At 49.0% G+C, this 19,392-nt stretch overlaps 1 protein-coding gene across 1 annotated transcript in view; it reads left to right on the forward strand.

The window, feature by feature from the left end:
- LOC122381641 overlaps positions 1-19,377 on the forward strand; it is a 62,182-nt gene extending 42,805 nt beyond the window's left edge. Inside the window, exons 4-9 of the mRNA XM_043366053.1 lie at positions 8,027-8,191; positions 11,136-11,263; positions 15,582-15,641; positions 16,693-16,890; positions 17,630-17,912; positions 18,139-19,377. Of these exons, the coding sequence (XP_043221988.1) occupies positions 8,027-8,191; positions 11,136-11,263; positions 15,582-15,641; positions 16,693-16,890; positions 17,630-17,912; positions 18,139-18,809 (1,505 nt within the window). The 3' untranslated portion in view covers positions 18,810-19,377. The remainder of the gene's footprint in view (positions 1-8,026; positions 8,192-11,135; positions 11,264-15,581; positions 15,642-16,692; positions 16,891-17,629; positions 17,913-18,138) is intronic.
- Positions 19,378-19,392: the final 15 nt, after the last annotated feature.

Genomic DNA, 19,392 nt, shown 5'->3' on the forward strand with positions numbered 1-19,392 from the left:
ACCTTATTAAAAATATTTGACCTTAAAGGTCAAATCACGGATTGAATTTTTGAGTCCCCCAATTTTTTCAACACCGATCGTCCGATCCGACTTCTGATGGTCGCATTCGATAGCTAGGGTCAGAATCTCGAGTTCCCTAATATATACCTTATTAAAAATATTTGACCTTAAAGGTCAAATCACGGATTGAAATTTTGAGTCCCCCTATTTTTTCTACACCGATCGTGCGATCCAATTTCTGATGGTCGCAATCGATAGCTAGGGTCAGAAACTCGAGTTCCCTAATATATACCTTATTAAAAATATTTGACCTTTAAGGTCAAATATTTTTAAAAAGGTATATAATAAGGTCAAATATTTTTAATAAGGTATATATTAGGGAACTCGAGTTTCTGACCCTAGCTATCGATTGCGACCATCAGAAATTGGATCGGACGATCGGTGTAGAAAAAATAGGGGGACTCAAAATTTCAATCCGTGATTTGACCTTTAAGGTCAAATATTTTTAATAAGGTATATATTAGGGAACTCGAGATTTTGACCCTAGCTATCGAATGCGACCATCAGAAATTGGATCGGACGATCAGTGTAGAAAAAATCGTGGGACTCAAAATTTCAATCCGTGATTTGACCTTTAAGGTTGAATATCCGTGATTTGACCTTTAAGGTCAAATATTTTTAATAAGGTATATAATAGGGAACTCGAGATTCTGACCCTAGCTATAGAATGCGACCATCAGAAATCGGATCGGACGATCGGTGTTGAAAAAATTGGGGGACTCAAAAATTCAATCCGTGATTTGACCTTTAAGGTCAAATATTTTTAATAAGGTATATATTAGGGAACTCGAGTTTCTGACCCTAGCTATCGATTGCGACCATCAGGAATTGGATCGGACGATCGGTGTAGAAAAAATAGGGGACTCAAAATTTCAATCCGTGATTTGACCTTTAAGGTCAAATATTTTTAATAAGGTATATATAAGGGAACTCGAGATTCTGACCCTAGCTATAGAATGCGACCATCAGAAATCGGATCGGACGATCGGTGTTGAAAAAAATTGGGGGACTCAAAAATTCATTCCGTGATTTGACCTTTAAGGTCAAATATTTTTAATAAGGTATATAATAGGGAACTCGAGTTTCTGACCCTAGCTATCGATTGCGACCATCAGAAATTGGATCGGACGATCGGTGTAGAAAAAATAGGGGGACTCAAAACTTCAATCCGTGATTTGACCTTTAAGGTCAAATATTTTTAATAAGGTATATATTAGGGAACTCGAGATTTTGACCCTAGCTATCGAATGCGACCATCAGAAATTGGATCGGACGATCGGTGTAGAAAAAATAGGGGGACTCAAAATTTCAATCCGTGATTTGACCTTTAAGGTCAAATATTTTTAATAAGGTATATATTAGGGAACTCGAGATTCTGACCCTAGCTATAGAATGCGACCATCAGAAATCGGATCGGACGATCGGTGTTGATAAAATTGGGGGACTCAAAAATTCATTCCGTGATTTGACCTTTAAGGTCAAATATTTTTAATAAGGTATATATTAGGGAACTCGAGTTTTTGACCCTAGCTATCGATTGCGACCATCAGAAATTGGATCGGACGATCGGTGTAGAAAAAATAGGGGGACTCAAAACTTCAATCCGTGATTTGACCTTTAAGGTCAAATATTTTTAATAAGGTATATATTAGGGAACTCGAGATTTTGACCCTAGCTATCGGATGCGACCATCAGAAATTGGATCGGACGATCGGTGTAGAAAAAATAGGGGGACTCAAAATTTCAATCCGTGATTTGACCTTGAAGGTTGAATATCCGTGATTTGACCTTTAAGGTCAAATATTTTTAATAAGGTATATATTAGGGAACTCGAGATTCTGACCCTAGCTATCGAATGCGACCATCAGAAATCGGATCGGACGATCGGTGTTGAAAAAATTGGGGGACTCAAAAATTCAATCCGTGATTTGACCTTTAAGGTCAAATATTTTTAATAAGGTTTATATTAGGGAACTCGAGTTTCTGACCCTAGCTATCGATTGCGACCATCAGAAATTGGATCGGACGATCGGTGTAGAAAAAATAGGGGGACTCAAAATTTCAATCCGTGATTTGACCTTTAAGGTCAAATATTTTTAATAAGGTATATATTAGGGAACTCGAGATTTTGACCCTAGCTATCGAATGCGACCATCAGAAATTGGATCAGACGATCGGTGTAGAAAAAAATCGGGGGACTCAAAATTTCAATCCGTGATTTGACCTTTAAGGTTGAATATCCGTGATTTGACCTTTAAGGTCAAATATTTTTAATAAGGTATATATTAGGGAACTCGAGATTCTGACCCTAGCTATAGAATGCGACCATCAGAAATCGGATCGGACGATCGGTGTAGAAAAAATAGGGGACTCAAAATTTCAATCCATGATTTGACCTTTAAGGTCAAATATTTTTAATAAGGTATATTTTAGGGAACTCGAGATTCTGACCCTAGCTATAGAATGCGACCATCAGAAATCGGATCGGACGATCGGTGTTGAAAAAATTGGGGGACTCAAAAATTCATTCCGTGATTTGACCTTTAAGGTCAAATATTTCTAATAAGGTATATAATAGGGAACTCGAGTTTCTGACCCTAGCTATCGATTGCGACCATCAGAAATTGGATCGGACGATCGGTGTAGAAAAAATAGGGGACTCAAAATTTCAATCCGTGATTTGACCTTTAAGGTCAAATATTTTTAATAAGGTATATATTAGGGAACTCGAGATTTTGACCCTAGCTATCGAATGCGACCATCAGAAATTGGATCGGACGATCGGTGTAGAAAAAATAGGGGGACTCAAAATTTCAATCCGTGATTTGACCTTTAAGGTCAAATATTTTTAATAAGGTATATATTAGGGAACTCGAGATTCTGACCCTAGCTATAGAATGCGACCATCAGAAATCGGATCGGACGATCGGTGTTGATAAACTTGGAGGTCTCAAAAATTCATTCCGTGATTTGACCTTTAAGGTCAAATATTTTTAATAAGGTATATATTAGGGAACTCGAGTTTCTGACCCTAGCTATCGATTGCGACCATCAGAAATTGGATCGGACGATCGGTGTAGAAAAAATAGGGGGACTCAAAACTTCAATCCGTGATTTGACCTTTAAGGTCAAATATTTTTAATAAGGTATATATTAGGGAACTCGAGATTTTGACCCTAGCTATCGAATGCGACCATCAGAAATTGGATCGGACGATCGGTGTAGAAAAAATAGGGGGACTCAAAATTTCAATCCGTGATTTGACCTTGAAGGTTGAATATCCGTGATTTGACCTTTAAGGTCAAATATTTTTAATAAGGTATATATTAGGGAACTCGAGATTCTGACCCTAGCTATCGAATGCGACCATCAGAAATCGGATCGGACGATCGGTGTTGAAAAAATTGGGGGACTCAAAAATTCAATCCGTGATTTGACCTTTAAGGTCAAATATTTTTAATAAGGTTTATATTAGGGAACTCGAGTTTCTGACCCTAGCTATCGATTGCGACCATCAGAAATTGGATCGGACGATCGGTGTAGAAAAAATAGGGGGACTCAAAATTTCAATCCGTGATTTGACCTTTAAGGTCAAATATTTTTAATAAGGTATATATTAGGGAACTCGAGATTTTGACCCTAGCTATCGAATGCGACCATCAGAAATTGGATCAGACGATCGGTGTAGAAAAAATCGGGGGACTCAAAATTTCAATCCGTGATTTGACCTTTAAGGTTGAATATCCGTGATTTGACCTTTAAGGTCAAATATTTTTAATAAGGTATATATTAGGGAACTCGTATTTCTGACCCTAGCTATAGAATGCGACCATCAGAAATCGGATCGGACGATCGGTGTAGAAAAAATAGGGGACTCAAAATTTCAATCCGTGATTTGACCTTGAAGGTCAAATATTTTTAATAAGGTATATATAAGGGAACTCGAGATTTTGACCCTAGCTATCGAATGCGACCATCAGAAATTGGATCGGACGATCGGTGTAGAAAAAATAGGGGGACTCAAAATTTCAATCCGTGATTTGACCTTGAAGGTCAAATATTTTTAATAAGGTATATATTAGGGAACTCGAGTTTCTGACCCTAGCTATCGATTGCGACCATCAGAAATTGGATCGGACGATCGGTGTAGAAAAAATAGGGGGACTCAAAATTTCAATCCGTGATTTGACCTTTAAGGTCAAATATTTTTAATAAGGTATATATTAGGGAACTCGAGATTTTGACCCTAGCTATCGAATGCGACCATCAGAAATTGGATCGGACGATCGGTGTAGAAAAAATCGGGGGACTCAAAATTTCAATCCGTGATTTGACCTTTAAGGTTGAATATCCGTGATTTGACCTTTAACCCGCGACCGCCTGGGGGGGGGGTCGGATCCGACCCCCCCCCCTCCGTTTTTCTTGAATAACTCATGAACCGCTTGCGCTATCAACTTGAAACTTCGCATACCTTCTCCCCCATCAATTTGACGTCTCCTGTGCAATTTTTAAGAAAAAAAAATTCAAAAATTTCTGAGATATACCGATTTTAGTGATGTAACTACATGGCGTTTTCAGTCAAAAAATGGTAAATGTTTAAAAAAATCGCCAAAAATCGAGGTTTTAAGCAAATTGCAAATTAAGGACATGAAAAGACGCAGCTCAACGAGTTCTTTAAAATGGCTATCTCGGATTGTCCATAAAATGCGTTTTTCACCCCTAAAAATTCAAAAAACTAAATTTTTTGGAAAACAGCTTATAAAATCCAAAATTTTGAGAATTTCCAAAAAACCGGAATATATGTTATAGAGCTCTATTAGAACATTAGATGTCCCAAATTTCAACTTTCTATCTTGATTTTTGACCCCCAAATTGTAAAAAATAACTCCAACATGCATAGGGCATGGTGACGTCATAAGCATTTTCGCGAATTAGAGGCACTTCTGAACATCGCATGTGAAAACTAGATTCCTGGGACAAAGCTCGTCTAGAAAAGTGCATTTTTATGTCAAAAATAAAAAGTTTAAAAATTGACTTTTTTTCTTAGCCCTCGTTTAGTTATGTATGGTATAAACGATTTTTTATGCTTTCAATGCACACTTATCACCAGCACAGTGACTTGGGGTCACATATAACCATTACCATCGGATTTGGCGTGAAAAATAAGCCATAAAACATGTGTCGCACGCCCATGTAGCAGAAAGTGAAAACCGTGACCTTTCGTGACCTGACCTGACCTTGACCCGTACTTAGTATGACCCCTATACGCACATGGTACCTTCACTATGTCTTTGAGGTCATTTGTGGTGAGTTTCGAGCAGCAGCTATCGATTCCGCTGTCCGTAAGCCTAATCATGCAAAACCCCTGAATTTGACCTTTGACCTGACCTTGACCCGAAAGTTGACCTCAATCTTAAAATCTTAAGAGTGATTTGGGAAGGTCTCGTAGAGACCTTTCGAACGCCGCCTCGCGGGGCTCGATACGACCATTGGTTCTCGAGATAACAGGGGGGGGGGGGTCGGATCCGACCCCCCCCCCCAGGCTGATGTGGGTACGGAAATAGCCCAGGCGGTGCCGGGTTAAGGTCAAATATTTTTAATAAGGTATATATTAGGGAACTCGAGATTCTGACCCTAGCTATCGAATGCGACCATCAGAAATCGGATCGGACGATCGGTGTTGAAAAAATTGGGGGACTCAAAAATTCAATCCGTGATTTGACCTTTAAGGTCAAATATTTTTAATAAGGTATATAATAGGGAACTCGAGTTTCTGACCCTAGCTATCGATTGCGACCATCAGAAATTGGATCGGACGATCGGTGTAGAAAAAATAGGGGGACTCAAAATTTCAATCCGTGATTTGACCTTTAAGGTCAAAAAAATTCAATCCGTGATTTGACCTTTAAGGTCAAATATTTTTAATAAGGTATATATAAGGGAACTCGAGTTTCTGACCCTAGCTATCGATTGCGACCATCAGAAATTGGATCGGACGATCGGTGTAGAAAAAATAGGGGGACTCAAAATTTCAATCCGTGATTTGACCTTTAAGGTCAAATATTTTTAATAAGGTATATATTAGGGAACTCGAGATTCTGACCCTAGCTATAGAATGCGACCATCAGAAATCGGATCGGACGATCGGTGTTGAAAAAATTGGGGGACTCAAAAATTCAATCCGTGATTTGACCTTTAAGGTCAAATATTTCTAATAAGGTATATATTAGGGAACTCGAGTTTCTGACCCTAGCTATCGATTGCGACCATCAGAAATTGGATCGGACGATCGGTGTAGAAAAAATAGGGGGACTCAAAATTTCAATCCGTGATTTGACCTTTAAGGTCAAATATTTTTAATAAGGTATATATTAGGGAACTCGAGATTTTGACCCTAGCTATCGAATGCGACCATCAGAAATTGGATCGGACGATCGTTGTAGAAAAAATAGGGGGACTCAAAATTTCAATCCGTGATTTGACCTTGAAGGTCAAATATTTTTAATAAGGTATATATTAGGGAATTCGAGATTCTGACCCTAGCTTTCGAATGCGACCTTCAGAAATCGGATCGGACGATCGGTGTAGGAAAAATCGGGGTCTCAATTTCAATCCGTGATTTGACCTTGAAGATGACCTTGAAATTTGAAATGAATACGATATTCGGAATCAGCGTCCCAAACTGCATCGGATAGGTTGGGTTTAGTTGAAATTCGGACTCGACGCTGAATCCGTCGCGGAATACGACGCTAACTTCACGGACGTGGGACCTGTTGCGTCTGACAGGTGTCGACAGCTGAAACTGATGTAGCAGCTGAGGACAGTCAATGTGGCCGTGAAACACACCGTAAAGGAACATCAGGTCATGTTGCATGAGACGTGATTTAAGGACCTTACAATTGGGTACTATCAGCTTCCTCTTGTCACGGGCAACACGCTCGTCTTTTCCGCGAAGCTCTAGCTCGATCAGGGGCGAAACGGCGGGGGGGTCCAACGGACCCCTTCTATACGTTCGCGGCTGGAAAAACACCACTAGGGGCGAGGGTTAAGCCAAATCTGAGGGCTTATTTCAGAAAGACCGCTAAAAGAGCAATTGAATGCACTTTTCCGCGACGATGTAGTTCTATTGGTCCCCGAGGTTTTCGAGAAATGTTGATATATGCAACATTTTACCTTTGATGACCTCTGGTGACGTGACCTTTGACCTGACCTAGAAATGACTAATTACTCCATCTGGAATTTCGGGCGCTCTTTCGAGTGCCACTTACTACGTGTCGCTATGTGGCCCAAGAGCCGAGTTAGAAGTGGAGTGTTCAATCAACACCTCCCGGCCCGGCGCGTTTGACGCCGAGCACCGGTCCGGCGCGGGTTGATGTTTGGCTGCTACATCCAAAGTCGCAAAAAGTCGCAAAAAATGACTGTTGGATCTTGTAGTGCAATGAATTAGTGACATGTAGCGAGATTTTCGAAGCGGTACTCTGCGGTACTTTTTTTAAAAGTCTATTTGTGTGTGACATCAATTATGTGAAATTATATTTTCGTCTTTACATCTTTGCGGTGCCAATACATCATAACCAAGTGAGAGTTCGCCATTTCCATGTGGTTATGTGTGTTCTTAAGACCCGGAGCTATCGTTTGATGTATATAAATGTGGAATTCCTCCTCAAATTGTGATTGTTTTCGTGGATCAAAGATACGTTGTCGATGAGTGCGGGGGACGAGTTCGTTCCAAACGATTCCGAAGTTCGTGTTTAAGCTGAGTTTTCGCCATGAAATAGCTATTGTGTTGGAAAACAAAGACCACAGCAATGTAGTATGATCATTTTTGAACAAATTGGTATAGGTTTCATTGCACATCCACAAAGTTCGATTTTTTTACTCACGTCGTGCTGGACCTGGCGATCGGCCCAGTGTGCACTGTTCCCCGCCGCACGCGCCGCTGACCTGGCCCTGTCTCCTTCCCCAGGTCGTCCGAAGCCGCCGCCGCCGCCGCGCCGCACCTCCTCCATCGACCAGTCGGAGGTGTCGGCGGCGACGGTGCTGCTGTCGCCGCCGACGCGGCCCCCGCCGCCCCTGCAGGCCGCCGCCGACCGGGTGACGGCGCCGCGCGAGACTGAGTACGCCAACCTCGGTAAGTGGCCTAAGGGAGAGGGATATGGGAGGGGTATGAGTATTAGAGAGGCATGGGGATATCTCAGAGGACACGTGAGGGGGATAGGGGCATCTGGTGGGTGTTGTGATCTCTGGGAGATGGGGGCAGCTGAGACTGAAGGTATGTGGGGAGTCGGGTGACCCCGTGTCAACTGAGTGCACCTCAGAGGGTATGTTGGAGCGACTGTTATTGACCTGTTGACCTCAAAGTTGACTAATACGCCGGCGTCCCAACCACCGGATGACGTCCATGAATTTTGTGACCCCTGTGTCACCTCAATTTGACCCCGTGAACCCCAAGGTGACCTCGTGCTGAGCTCATCCGACACCAATATCATCTGTCGGCTGTCGCCCATCCGCCGGGCGCGTCTGCCGGTGGATCGTTCATGAGCCGGTCCCATTGAGCCGCCTGTTGTCGTTGATCAGTGTTTCATTGGCCGGTCGTGCCACCGGGGACATGACGTCACCGCTGGCCAGTCCGGTGTTCCCGTTGTCTGTCTGGGTCGGCCTCTCCAGCGGGATGGACAGGCGGGCCGGGCCGGGAATCTCTCCGTTTCTCCTACCGTACTGGGTTTGTCCTCTGGTCGACACCCGTTAGATTTCACATATTTGATCTCTTTATTTTCCCCTCAGGCTCTGTCCGTTCATCCCCTCTTTCCTCTCTTCCTCATCTCTTTCTCTTTTTCGCTCTCCCTCTCTCTCTCTCTCTCTCTCTCTCTCTCTCTCTCTCTCTCTCTCTTTTTCCCATTCTCTCTATCTCATTTTTCTCTCTCACCCCCTCTCTCCTTCCCTCGCTTCATTGTTTGATTTCCCCTGTACTGAATTGGCTGCTGTTTGCAAACGATTCAGCATTGCAACTGCACCAATCAATTGAATCTATCTCTGTGTTTATTGGGACCAATGCCCATTATTGTGTCCCTACATTCAGTCTGCCGGACCTGGGTTGGTGCTCCTGGCCTAGTCACAAAGACGTGGTCGCCGTCATTGAGTCACCGTGCTCAATTAACGTGCACTGCTGGATAAACACAGACGACATCCGTTATCACTTCTCACGATTAGACTGATTTTAATTCCGTCTTGGGCGCGGAGCCGCAATGTCGTGCATTTGTGAACAGACACGTAATTAATGATTCAGTTTTCTTCAGCTGTAACCACGAATGGTGCTTCGGTAGCTACGGAATGTCAGTGGAACGTTCAGTCGTAATTAGTTTTGAATTGATTTGATATTTTAGATATCATTGATTTCCACTACGATAGCTTTGATATCCACTATCCCTATCCCAAGAAATACTCAAGGGAAACTGACTAAATTTTTAGTGGAATAACTCGCAAGGTAATTTTTCTGCTTGTTCGATAAAAGCAGCTATTTTTTCAGATATGTAGTTTTTGTACCGCTAATCTTCGTAGTTTGTTCGCTGAAGGTTGTCTTGTAAGCAGATGTCGGCACCACCAGTTGTTACCAAAACAGCTGCGCCGCAGTTCAGAGCCAAGTGGTTACGCTAACCCACTGAGGTAGTGGCCTTACCACGTCATGGTCGTCAGTGAGCAGCCCGGCATTAGTGGCGCTATCTGCGTGTAGATCTCTCAGGGACAACTCCCTGCATACGCCTCCACTCGCCGTCCCGGCTAAATAAGCCTCGGCTAATATGGGCAGCGGGCCCGCCCGGCCTGACATCTGGAATCCAGCTCCGGCCAGACCGGGACGGGCCTCCGCTGCCCCCGCGCGACCATGGTCCGCGCGCTTCGAAACGGACTGAAAGAAGGCTGTTTTGAGATACATATACTCAGTGGTGTTTTAGTCATGCCTATTTGTTGGTTACTGGATCAAATATTTGATATTTCACCAACCGTCAGTTAGTGCGAACAGCACCTCTCTCCATCTTCTGTACCGTTCTGTGACCCCAAACCGTACCCAACCTCTCCTCTCCTCTTCGTTCCGCCGTGGCCGTCTGCGGACTCCCTGTGGGCGGGTGGGCGTCTCCCAAACCACGTAACCTCGACTTCGGGCCTATGGCGTCACAGCCTGGCGTGGGCGATGTGCTGTCGGGTCGGTACAGTGTCAGCGGCGTACGGATGTCGCCGGGGACAATGGGCGTGACACCGGTACGGGCAGCCTTACTTGGCCGTGGCCTCGTCTGGCCGTGTATGTCAAGCCGAGGAGACGAGCCCAGGCTTCAGACAGGACGACGTTTTGTCTAGTTGTAACATTAGCGAGATGTCCACTGTTCTTGCTCGGCTGCTGGGTATATGATCTCATGCCGCGTTTTCGCCAGCATGAGGTGCGTTGTTCCTGGCCGTAGCTGGCCTGGCGGCGGTCCGTTGTTGTTTCTATTGTGGATTTATAATTGATTATCTCGGTCGTTGATCCGGTATTGTTGATCGGGAGCGCGCTGACCCGAGCTCTGACCGTTAGTTGTTCGGTATTGTCATGACTCAGGTGGCTCTGCGCCTCGCCTGTGTTCCGGGTTATCCTCAATACAAGCTCCCGCTCCTCCGCTTGACGTCGTCGCGGTTTGACCATATGATGCGGCGGAGCCCCCCCCCCCCCCCCCCCCGACACCTGGCCGGAAATGAGCCGCTGATGTGACAATGATACGGGTGGGTGGAGCTGACGGTGGCAGCTTTCCGGGACGTGTTTGAAGCCAGGCTGCCGACAGCGCCCACGGAACGAAACCCATAACGGAGGGCGTCAGAGTGTGCGGTGCTGATTGACCTACTTCTGATGGAAGAGGGCCTCTGGACGCCTGATTTCATCGGCGTGGACCTGTCACCCTGCATGGTCAACAGTCCTTAGCTGACCATTTGCCTCTCTATTGACTAGGGTAATCCTGATTGACAGGACTGCGTTGGCTGTGACTCCACCCCTGCCGACGCCCACTCTACCCTCCCTCTGACTCTCTCCCTCTCTTCCCTCTCTCCCTCAGGGACGAACCGGGCTGGTCTGACGCCTCGAAAGCCGGACCGGGGCGGCTCCGTGCGGAGCGAGACGCCCCGGCTGAGGGTGGCCTTTGAGACGGACGAGACGACAGAGACGGCCCCCGAGTCTCCTCAGGTGAGCTTAGAGATGTGTCACTGCTACAGGCCACCGCTCGGAGCTGACTCATGTGTGGGTCGTGGCCAGGAAACACTTAAAACGCAGCAAGGGAGGGACGGAATATGCGAATGCCTCTGACTAACGTCGTACGGAGAAATATGGCGTGTCCGCTGGGGGCACCTATCGTGCGCCGTTTGTCAGGCTTTATCAGCGTATGTTGACGCATACCTTGTCAACGCCTTCTCAATGGCATTGTCAATAGACGCCGGGCGAATTGAGCCCGCCACTCGAAGGAGGCGGAATGCATGAGGAAACGCATGGGGTGCGTGCGCCGCGGGTGTTTGTAGTTATGTAACGCACACGTAGCTGCGAGGCCGGTTAGTATACCGGTGCGTAGGTTTGTTTTCAGTGTGGGTGTACCGATTGGAGCGACTCGATGCGTGATTGTAGGTTAGTACGTATGTGGATGCGTGAGCTCCGTGAGCGTGCTTTCGCCAGCGTGTGCGTTGTGACGTGTGCCGTGCTGTGTGCCGCGCTTTGTGAGTCATTTGACCGCATTCCCTCTGTTTGCCGCTGATTGCTGGCTTATTGCCTTTTCTATTGACACAGTGGCTCGTGTGACGGCCTTGTCTGAACGTTGAACAAGGCTCCTCTGCGTGTGTTTTGTGCGCAGAGTATTTCGTGTTTGATCAGCTGTTGTGCAAAGTTGCGAGCATCTGTCGGCTAAGGCTTGCTGCGCAGGTGCTGTGATTTACAGACCGTGAGCTGTGACAGCTACCTTCGTCAGTCTTTGTGAGGCTGGGTGCGATATCGATGCAGCTATATCGCGTTTACTGAGCGGTGCAGTGTGTTTTGTTTGTGATGCGCTGTAACAGATCAAAGCAGACCAAGTCACGTCACGTCTCACTCTCATCTCCTCGCCCCGTTTGGCCTTGAAGCAGTGTGATCTTTAACCTTGTTCCTCTTTCGTGATGTCGGCCCAAATCTCTTCTAGCTGTATTCACCATCACGCGATTCAGATTCGACTATGCATGACGGATATCAGAGGCATTTGCGGTGGTCTTTGAGTCAAAGTACCCAGACTGGAGTGTAAGGAGCACAAAGTGCCAGTGTTCCGCACACCCGAGCCGTTTTTTAGCATGCATCCTTCTAGGATAGTCGTGGAATAAATTTATGATACCTTACGGCATTTACCGGCAAAGCTAAAGCCTGGTTCACGAACCGTAACGTTTAAACCGTGACCTTCTGAGGGATAAGTGTAGTTCTTGTATGGTTTGCAACGACGCACACTGGTCCAGATTCACGAAGAAGTCGATCAAAAATAATTTTTGAGTGAACTGAGTTCAAGTCCACATGAAAAGGATCTATAAGCATAAACATGACCGAATTTCTACATTTTACCTCAGAAACCGAAAATAACGAGTGATTTTAGTTGGCCAGCTTTAACAAACACACTGATTTGTAACAAAACTGTTTATATGTCACATCATAACACACACTGAAAGTTGGCAACTTTATGCCTCCCTCCCCATCATAACACACACTGAAAGCTCATCCCCGCGACCAGCAAGACAACCACCACCACCACCACCCAGGCTCTACAGCTTCACCGATGGAGCCCGAAGGAGGGCCAGGACCTCTGAAGGAAACTGGTCCGTGGCCGTGGTCGTCGGAGTCTTCAGCTTCCGCATCCGGAGGGGGCTGATCAAGGGGTCGGAAGTCTCAAGAAGCCGGTGGACCAGGTCGGTGTTGGACTGAACCCGGGACATCTGGCGCGAATGGTGCTCCCGGATTGCCTTGAAGTCCTTGTTCCTGGCTTCTTGGGCTTCTTCTGACATCGCCCCCAGGGGAAGGAGCATGCAGGCGGAGACAGTGGGAGCATGGATCAGGAGCTTGTGGACCGACTGGGGCATCCTGAACCACCCATACTGACTGACCAATATCCTGGCCGTCTCAACCGCGTACACGCCGAACCGCTCTTCGTCGAGGTGGAAGTTGGAGGACGCAGCGCGGAGGAGGTAGCTGAAGCGGCGGATCAGGGTGGAATCAAGGCCCAGGATGTCCGCAGACGTTTCGTGCTCCAAGAAGAAGCGGCGGGCCGAGTTGCCGTCGTTGGTCGTTCCAGCTCCGCCAGGAAGGGGCTGGTCGATCAGGAGCCCCAAACGCTGACGAAACTCGGTCTGGATCCGCTGCTTCTGTTCCTTGACGATCCGCTGCTTCTCCTCTCCACGGGCCTGCCACTCGCAGAACGGGAGTCGGTACGCGATGTGAAGGAACATCTCCATCGACCGGATCCAGCAGTGGAGAGTGGAGATTCCGTGCTGAGTCCGGTCTCCTGCAATGGGCCGGGCCAGGACTCCGTCGATGTTGTTCATCTCCGTAGGCTTGGCCCGGCAGATGCTGCAGACCTGTTGCGACCGGATGCCCTGGATGGCGTTGTGGACCTTGCCGTCAATCATGGTCAACGTCATCTCATGGCGGACGGAGATGGTGACGTCGTTAGTGAGTTGGACGACTGACAGCGTGAGTGACTCCACCTCATGCTGGAGTTGGACGTAGGTGGCGGTGGTCAACTCCTTGGACTCCTTCTCGAAGATGAAGCTGATCGGACGACAGAAGAAAGTGGAGTTTGGCTTCGGGTTCGCCCAGATCACTCGGCCATCCTCGGTCCGGAGCCGCAGAGGGACCATACTCGCCAGGAACATGGTAGAGTCATCGACGTCCGTTGATTGTCGATGGCGGTAGACTTGTTGACCGGTAGCGCCGTCAAACCCGTACTTGGAGGTCAGGATCAAGGAGCCTTGAGCTGCCGACGATTGGATGACCGACTCCTGGAGCGTGCACAGCCTTGACGCCGTGTGGTCAAGCAACTGCTGCACGGGGACAGAAGCCATCCAATACGAAGTTGTACGGCGGGAAGATGTCGGCGACGTGGTCCTTGGATGTCTCACGGACCTCTTGGTACGCAGCTCGTGTCATGTTGGTGTTGAAGAGCAACACGAGAGCTTCGTCGGCCGACAGCGTTTTCGGAAGCGATGGAGGGGGTCCGCGGTACGATGCCTGCACCACAGTAGGGTCCGGGCCGTCTGCGGCAATAACTTTCTTGATGATGTCGGCTTCGGTTTTCCTCCCCTCCTTCCTCAGAGTCATCTGAGCCGCGTACGCCAGCTGCTGGCCGGTGAATCCTTGGTCGAGCAGCTGGGACACGTTGCGGCGCCTGGTGGGGGAGGAGACGAGGGTGAAGGCAGCCGGCATCTGCGACGGTCGTCCGCGGCCATCCATCGGGTCGTCTTGCCCAGGAGCTGGAGGTGCCAGGATCGCCACTGGAACAGATTCGAGAAGCCAGACTGCATGTTTGTCCAGCATCTTCGCGAAGATCCGTCGAACTCCTGGAGCATCCCAGCGTCGATGCATCCTCTTCCGGTGATCAAGAACGACGTCCCGGATGACAGATCGGTCAGGCACACGTCCAGGAGGAACCGAAAGACACAAGAACTCGACACCAGCTTGCAATGCCTCGTCCGACATCAGGGGACCGGCTCCCAGCATCGCCTCCAGAAGCTCCCGACGGGTGGGGGACGTCATCTCATTGAGTGGATCTGAAACGGGAAAATCTAATTAACTGCTAAAGTAGCAAAAAGTAGCAAAACCTTTTCCTACCAAGTGAAGAGTGATGTCGTAGGTATCACATGATATGAGTTTGATTTTGTACTTTGCTGTCCTTCTGTACCATTTCGTCCGATGAACAAACAACAAGCGACCGCACGACCACATGTGATTCCAACCAAAGGGAATTCTCCCAGTATTGGCTCAAAAGGGGAAACGACCACTTGGTTGGGAAGTTGCCATCCTTGGGTGACTGGAGGTACCACAAAAACTTGGAGACACGAACGTTCACTGGTGAGCACACGAGCACAACTCGTCACTTGCTGAGAAGCGGCATGCAAAGAGGGTAAAAAACACTCACTTTTAAACGCGCACTGCTCCTGATCAGAGGGCTCGGGAGCCAAACTAAAAGCATATCTTGGTTCCCCAGGAACATAACAAAAGAAAAATAACCCTGGAATAAGTAAATTCGAAAACGGCAAATATTATTTTTGATCGGGTCTTACGTGAATCTGGACCAGCGTGCGACGTGATATTTAACTACTGTAACGATTGTGAAGACGTTGGAATGTGAGAAGCTGTGGCTGATGTGATCTTAAATACGCTCATAATGTTGTCGCTAATAACGAAATCGTGTGCGTTCTCGACATCCAAGTCTTCATTTGCTGCTCCGCACATGTCACGACTGTCACGCTAAGCCTATGATAACCACTGTTTGTTCTCTCCTCAGGTGTCGTCTGCCTCTCCGACGGTGGCGGACTCTCCCACCAATGGCCTGCCGTCGAACCAGGTACGAGTACGGGTACGGCTCGTGTGACCGGACAGGCACCAGCCCCGGCCGCCGGCGACCGGACTGACTTCGGTCGTGTCTCGTTAGCTGCCGGGGACATCCCGGACGCCACGAGCGGCTCCCACGGACGGGGTGGGGCGGATATACCCGCTGTGGGAACGCCCGGGCCGCCTCGAACCCCTAGACACGACCGGGCGTGGCTGTGCTCTTTGGGCGGGTGGTCATGATCCCCGTTATACGGCGCTCGGCGGAAAATATAAGCAGATAAAATACTCAGCCAGACGGGTTTACGGTTATGAGATACGGAAAGCATTTTGTTCACCTTTGCGGTTTATGGGCCATGTTTCTTATTTTAACATCGAAACACATGGGCGGTTTCTGGTTTTATCGCAAACGAAGAAAGCCTGGGTATGGAAAAGAAATGCGGGAAGTGTTTTGCTCACCTTTTCGGTTTATAGGCTACGTGTCTTATTTTACCATCGAAACGCATGGGCAGTTTCTGGTTTTATCTCAAAAGAAAGCTGAGATGGACACCGGCAAGCCGTGGCAAGTGTGATGAGCACGAGCATGACCTCATGTAAATGCGGATGCATAGTGACCAATGCATCTGCTTTCATCGCCACCTCGGCAGCGTTTCCCGTCCGCGACAATGCAAATTGCAAGTCCTGTCTGCCTGTCGCTACCTGAAGCGTAGTTATTCTCACTTTTAGACTTTTGACCTTGTGCTAACACTGTTCTGATTGGTCATCGTTTAAATATTTTGCTGCTTATTTGCTTATGCTCAGCTTCTTGGGAAGTTGTCTCTTCTGTCGATATGTGATCATCTAAATGATCAACCATCTGTATTTATCCAAAGCGGATGTGTTACGATGCTATTTATATCTAATCTTATATAGTTAATTACAGCTATTTATATTTAGCATACCCATCAGTCCAACCCAGGCGTCACCCGTGTCTGTTTTAGGCATTTACCGATCTCCACATTATCTCGTATCCATCCCACCGGTATGAGCCCCACCCATCTGACATCTCTCCGTCTGTGTGTCGCCAGGCGCCGCTGCCACCCACCCCTCCCACATCATCGTCACCATCAGCATCAGCAGCAGGCGCGGACGCCGAGCTGCCGCGTCAGCGGCCGTCGCGCGTCAGCCTCCGCAAACAGACGTCGGTTGTACATGCGAACCTGGAGGAAAACTACGACGCCGTCACCGCCAGTAACCACGAGGCGCTGCTGCAGCTGCTAGATCAGGTAGGTATGGGAGGAGTGGGGGATGGAGGGGGACGGGTTGAGGCGTGGGTGGTGACTGAGTGGTGCGCTGGTGGTGTTTGATGATTGGTGGACGGGTGATCGGTCTAGTGACGGGGATGGTGGGTGCTGGTTGGTGAGACAGAGGAGTGGTGTTAGTGACTGGTGAGCGAGAGATAGTACTATGGAAGGTATGACATTTGGTGCAGGGACGGGTGGTGTTTTATTTACGGTGACAGAGGCACGCCGGATAAACGGGTGACGACGGGACACTGGGTGATACGAACTGGGTGATTTAGGAGACGTGGTATTTGGGGACTGGTGAACGATGGGCAGGATTGGTTACGAAGACGGTGGGTGGTGAGAGTGACTCCGTCGATCGTGGACGCCGCCGGCAGACTCGTGAGCAGACGGAGAAATTGTGCGTGGGCCACGTGAGAGCCTCGCTCGCAGTCGGCGGGGGCGGGTGAAATGCGAACCTCAGCGGGTGGTGGGCCGTTCCCCGATAAATATTGATTCGGTTGCCGTCCGTTTGTTCATCGATTTTTTCGTTTATTGCCATTTGTGTTTTCATAAAAAGGACTTTCCTATTTTTATGCTATACGATTCAAGATCTCCATGCTATTTTTTGCTCGTGCTGAAGCTCATGCTGAAGTGGCGGATGGTAACTGCTACAGATGGCCGATCTCGGTACTATAGTTCGCGTCATCTATCACGCTCTAACTCCCGTCCCGTCCGCCAGGTGTCGGGCCGGCGGCCGGTGCCGGCCGCACTGCGGCCGCTCGAGCACAATCCGGCGCTGGCGTTCACCCACTTCAAGGTGTCTCCGGAGACGCACGTGACGTGCGGCCGGCGAGCGTTCCTGCGCGCCACGCACCGCGATCAGCCGGTACTGCTGATGCTGAGCAGTGAGCCGGCGGCCACCCCGGCCGCCTCTCTGCCGCCGGTGGCCATGTTCCGTGACCTGGTGCAGGGCCACCTGCTGCCGCGGGCCAGCACCGGATCCTACACCTCCGCCATGCAGGGTGAGCAGAAGGGAATGTGTAGAAGCTCACATGAAATGAGAGCTGTTGGAGAGATATTTACAGACTCTACAGTCTACTTCATACCGAGGCCAGGGAGAAGTTTCCTTGGTAGATATTGTTTGTACTTTGTAAAACTTGCATTGACTTTGCGAGATGAAGAGATGAATCAAGTTTGTGTTTCCTAGTATTCCTCTAACCCCGCTGTGTGTGTCTCCCTCTCTTACAGCGACGGTGTGGGTGCTGCCGCCGGTGACGGTGCGCCCGCTCTGGGAGGTGGTCTGCGCGCAGCCGGAGGTGGTCGGGCCGCAGCAGGAGCAGCAGGTGTGTCTGCTGCTGCTGCAGACGGTCCACCACCTGCTGCAGCTGCAGGCGCGCGGACAGACGTTCGTCGACCGCTCCCTCTGCGAGCTGGTGGCCGCCGACGCCGAGGGCGACCCGCAGAGCCGCCTGGTGGCCGTCTACGGCAACTACGAGGGCCGCCAGAAGCTGACCGGCTGTCAGGCGGCTCTGGCCGTCATGCTGCGGATGCTGGGTGTCCAGGACGCGCTGGAGCGGGTCACCGACGGCCGCGGGGTCAGCGTGCCCGACGTGCCCTCACTGAACGCGTTCGAGCTGCTGGCCAACCTGCTGCTGCGAGAGGACGCGGCGGCGCTGGGCCGCGCGCGCGCCGTCCTAGAGTTCCTGCTCTGGGGGCCCGCCGACCTGGAGCTGACTGAGGGAGAGGACGCCCTGCAGCGCTGGCTCGACCTCGAGCGGGCCACCGTGCTCAACAACCTGATCCGCACGCAGAAACTGTGGAGCGTCGAGCTCTCGGTGCTCGAGGAGTTCCGACTCATGTTTCTGGTCAACACGGACGCTGCCACTCTCCGGGACGCCTCTGAGCTGCTCGATATCTGAGCGGCGACTCTGAGTGACTCAGCCGTGACTCTGCCGTGACTCAGCTGCGACTCAGAGACGACTGAGTTCAGTCCATGACTCCGTGTTATTCTTTGTACTGCGCCAGATGTGTGACAGAGCTCCTAACGCGACTCGTGCCCTTATAGTTCTGCCCTGGTATGTATGTGTTTCGTGTTGTGCTCCTGGGACCGTAACAGCAATTCTGACAAACTGGGAGGGGAGGGGGTGCTCCAGGCAGCTGTGCTGGTTGTGACGTAGATGCCTACCGAAGGATCGGCTGGACTGGCGCGGTGTGTTTCGACCGCTACAGGCCGATCATGTGATATTGGAACTGGAGAGTTGTGTTTAGGAGTCTGCATCTCTGCAACGGAGGTGTCTCACCAGCCCCGCTGTTGCCGCTCTCCTGGCGAGGAGTGGCGTCGCCCTCCCGACCGTACGGTGGGACGGCTTTCGTGAAGCTTGTGCTGCCTACGCGGGCGTCCTGCGCTGAAACTGTATTATATCGCCGTGGTGATTTTAACAGCCACTTATATTTTTACTAATCGTGAAATGCATTTCGTAGATTGTGGCCCGTGTTTGACGT

The sequence above is a fragment of the Amphibalanus amphitrite genome, unplaced genomic scaffold (genome assembly GCF_019059575.1).
Source record: "Amphibalanus amphitrite isolate SeventyFive unplaced genomic scaffold, NRLGWU_Aamphi_draft 000124F_arrow, whole genome shotgun sequence".
NCBI lineage: Eukaryota > Metazoa > Arthropoda > Thecostraca > Balanomorpha > Balanidae > Amphibalanus > Amphibalanus amphitrite.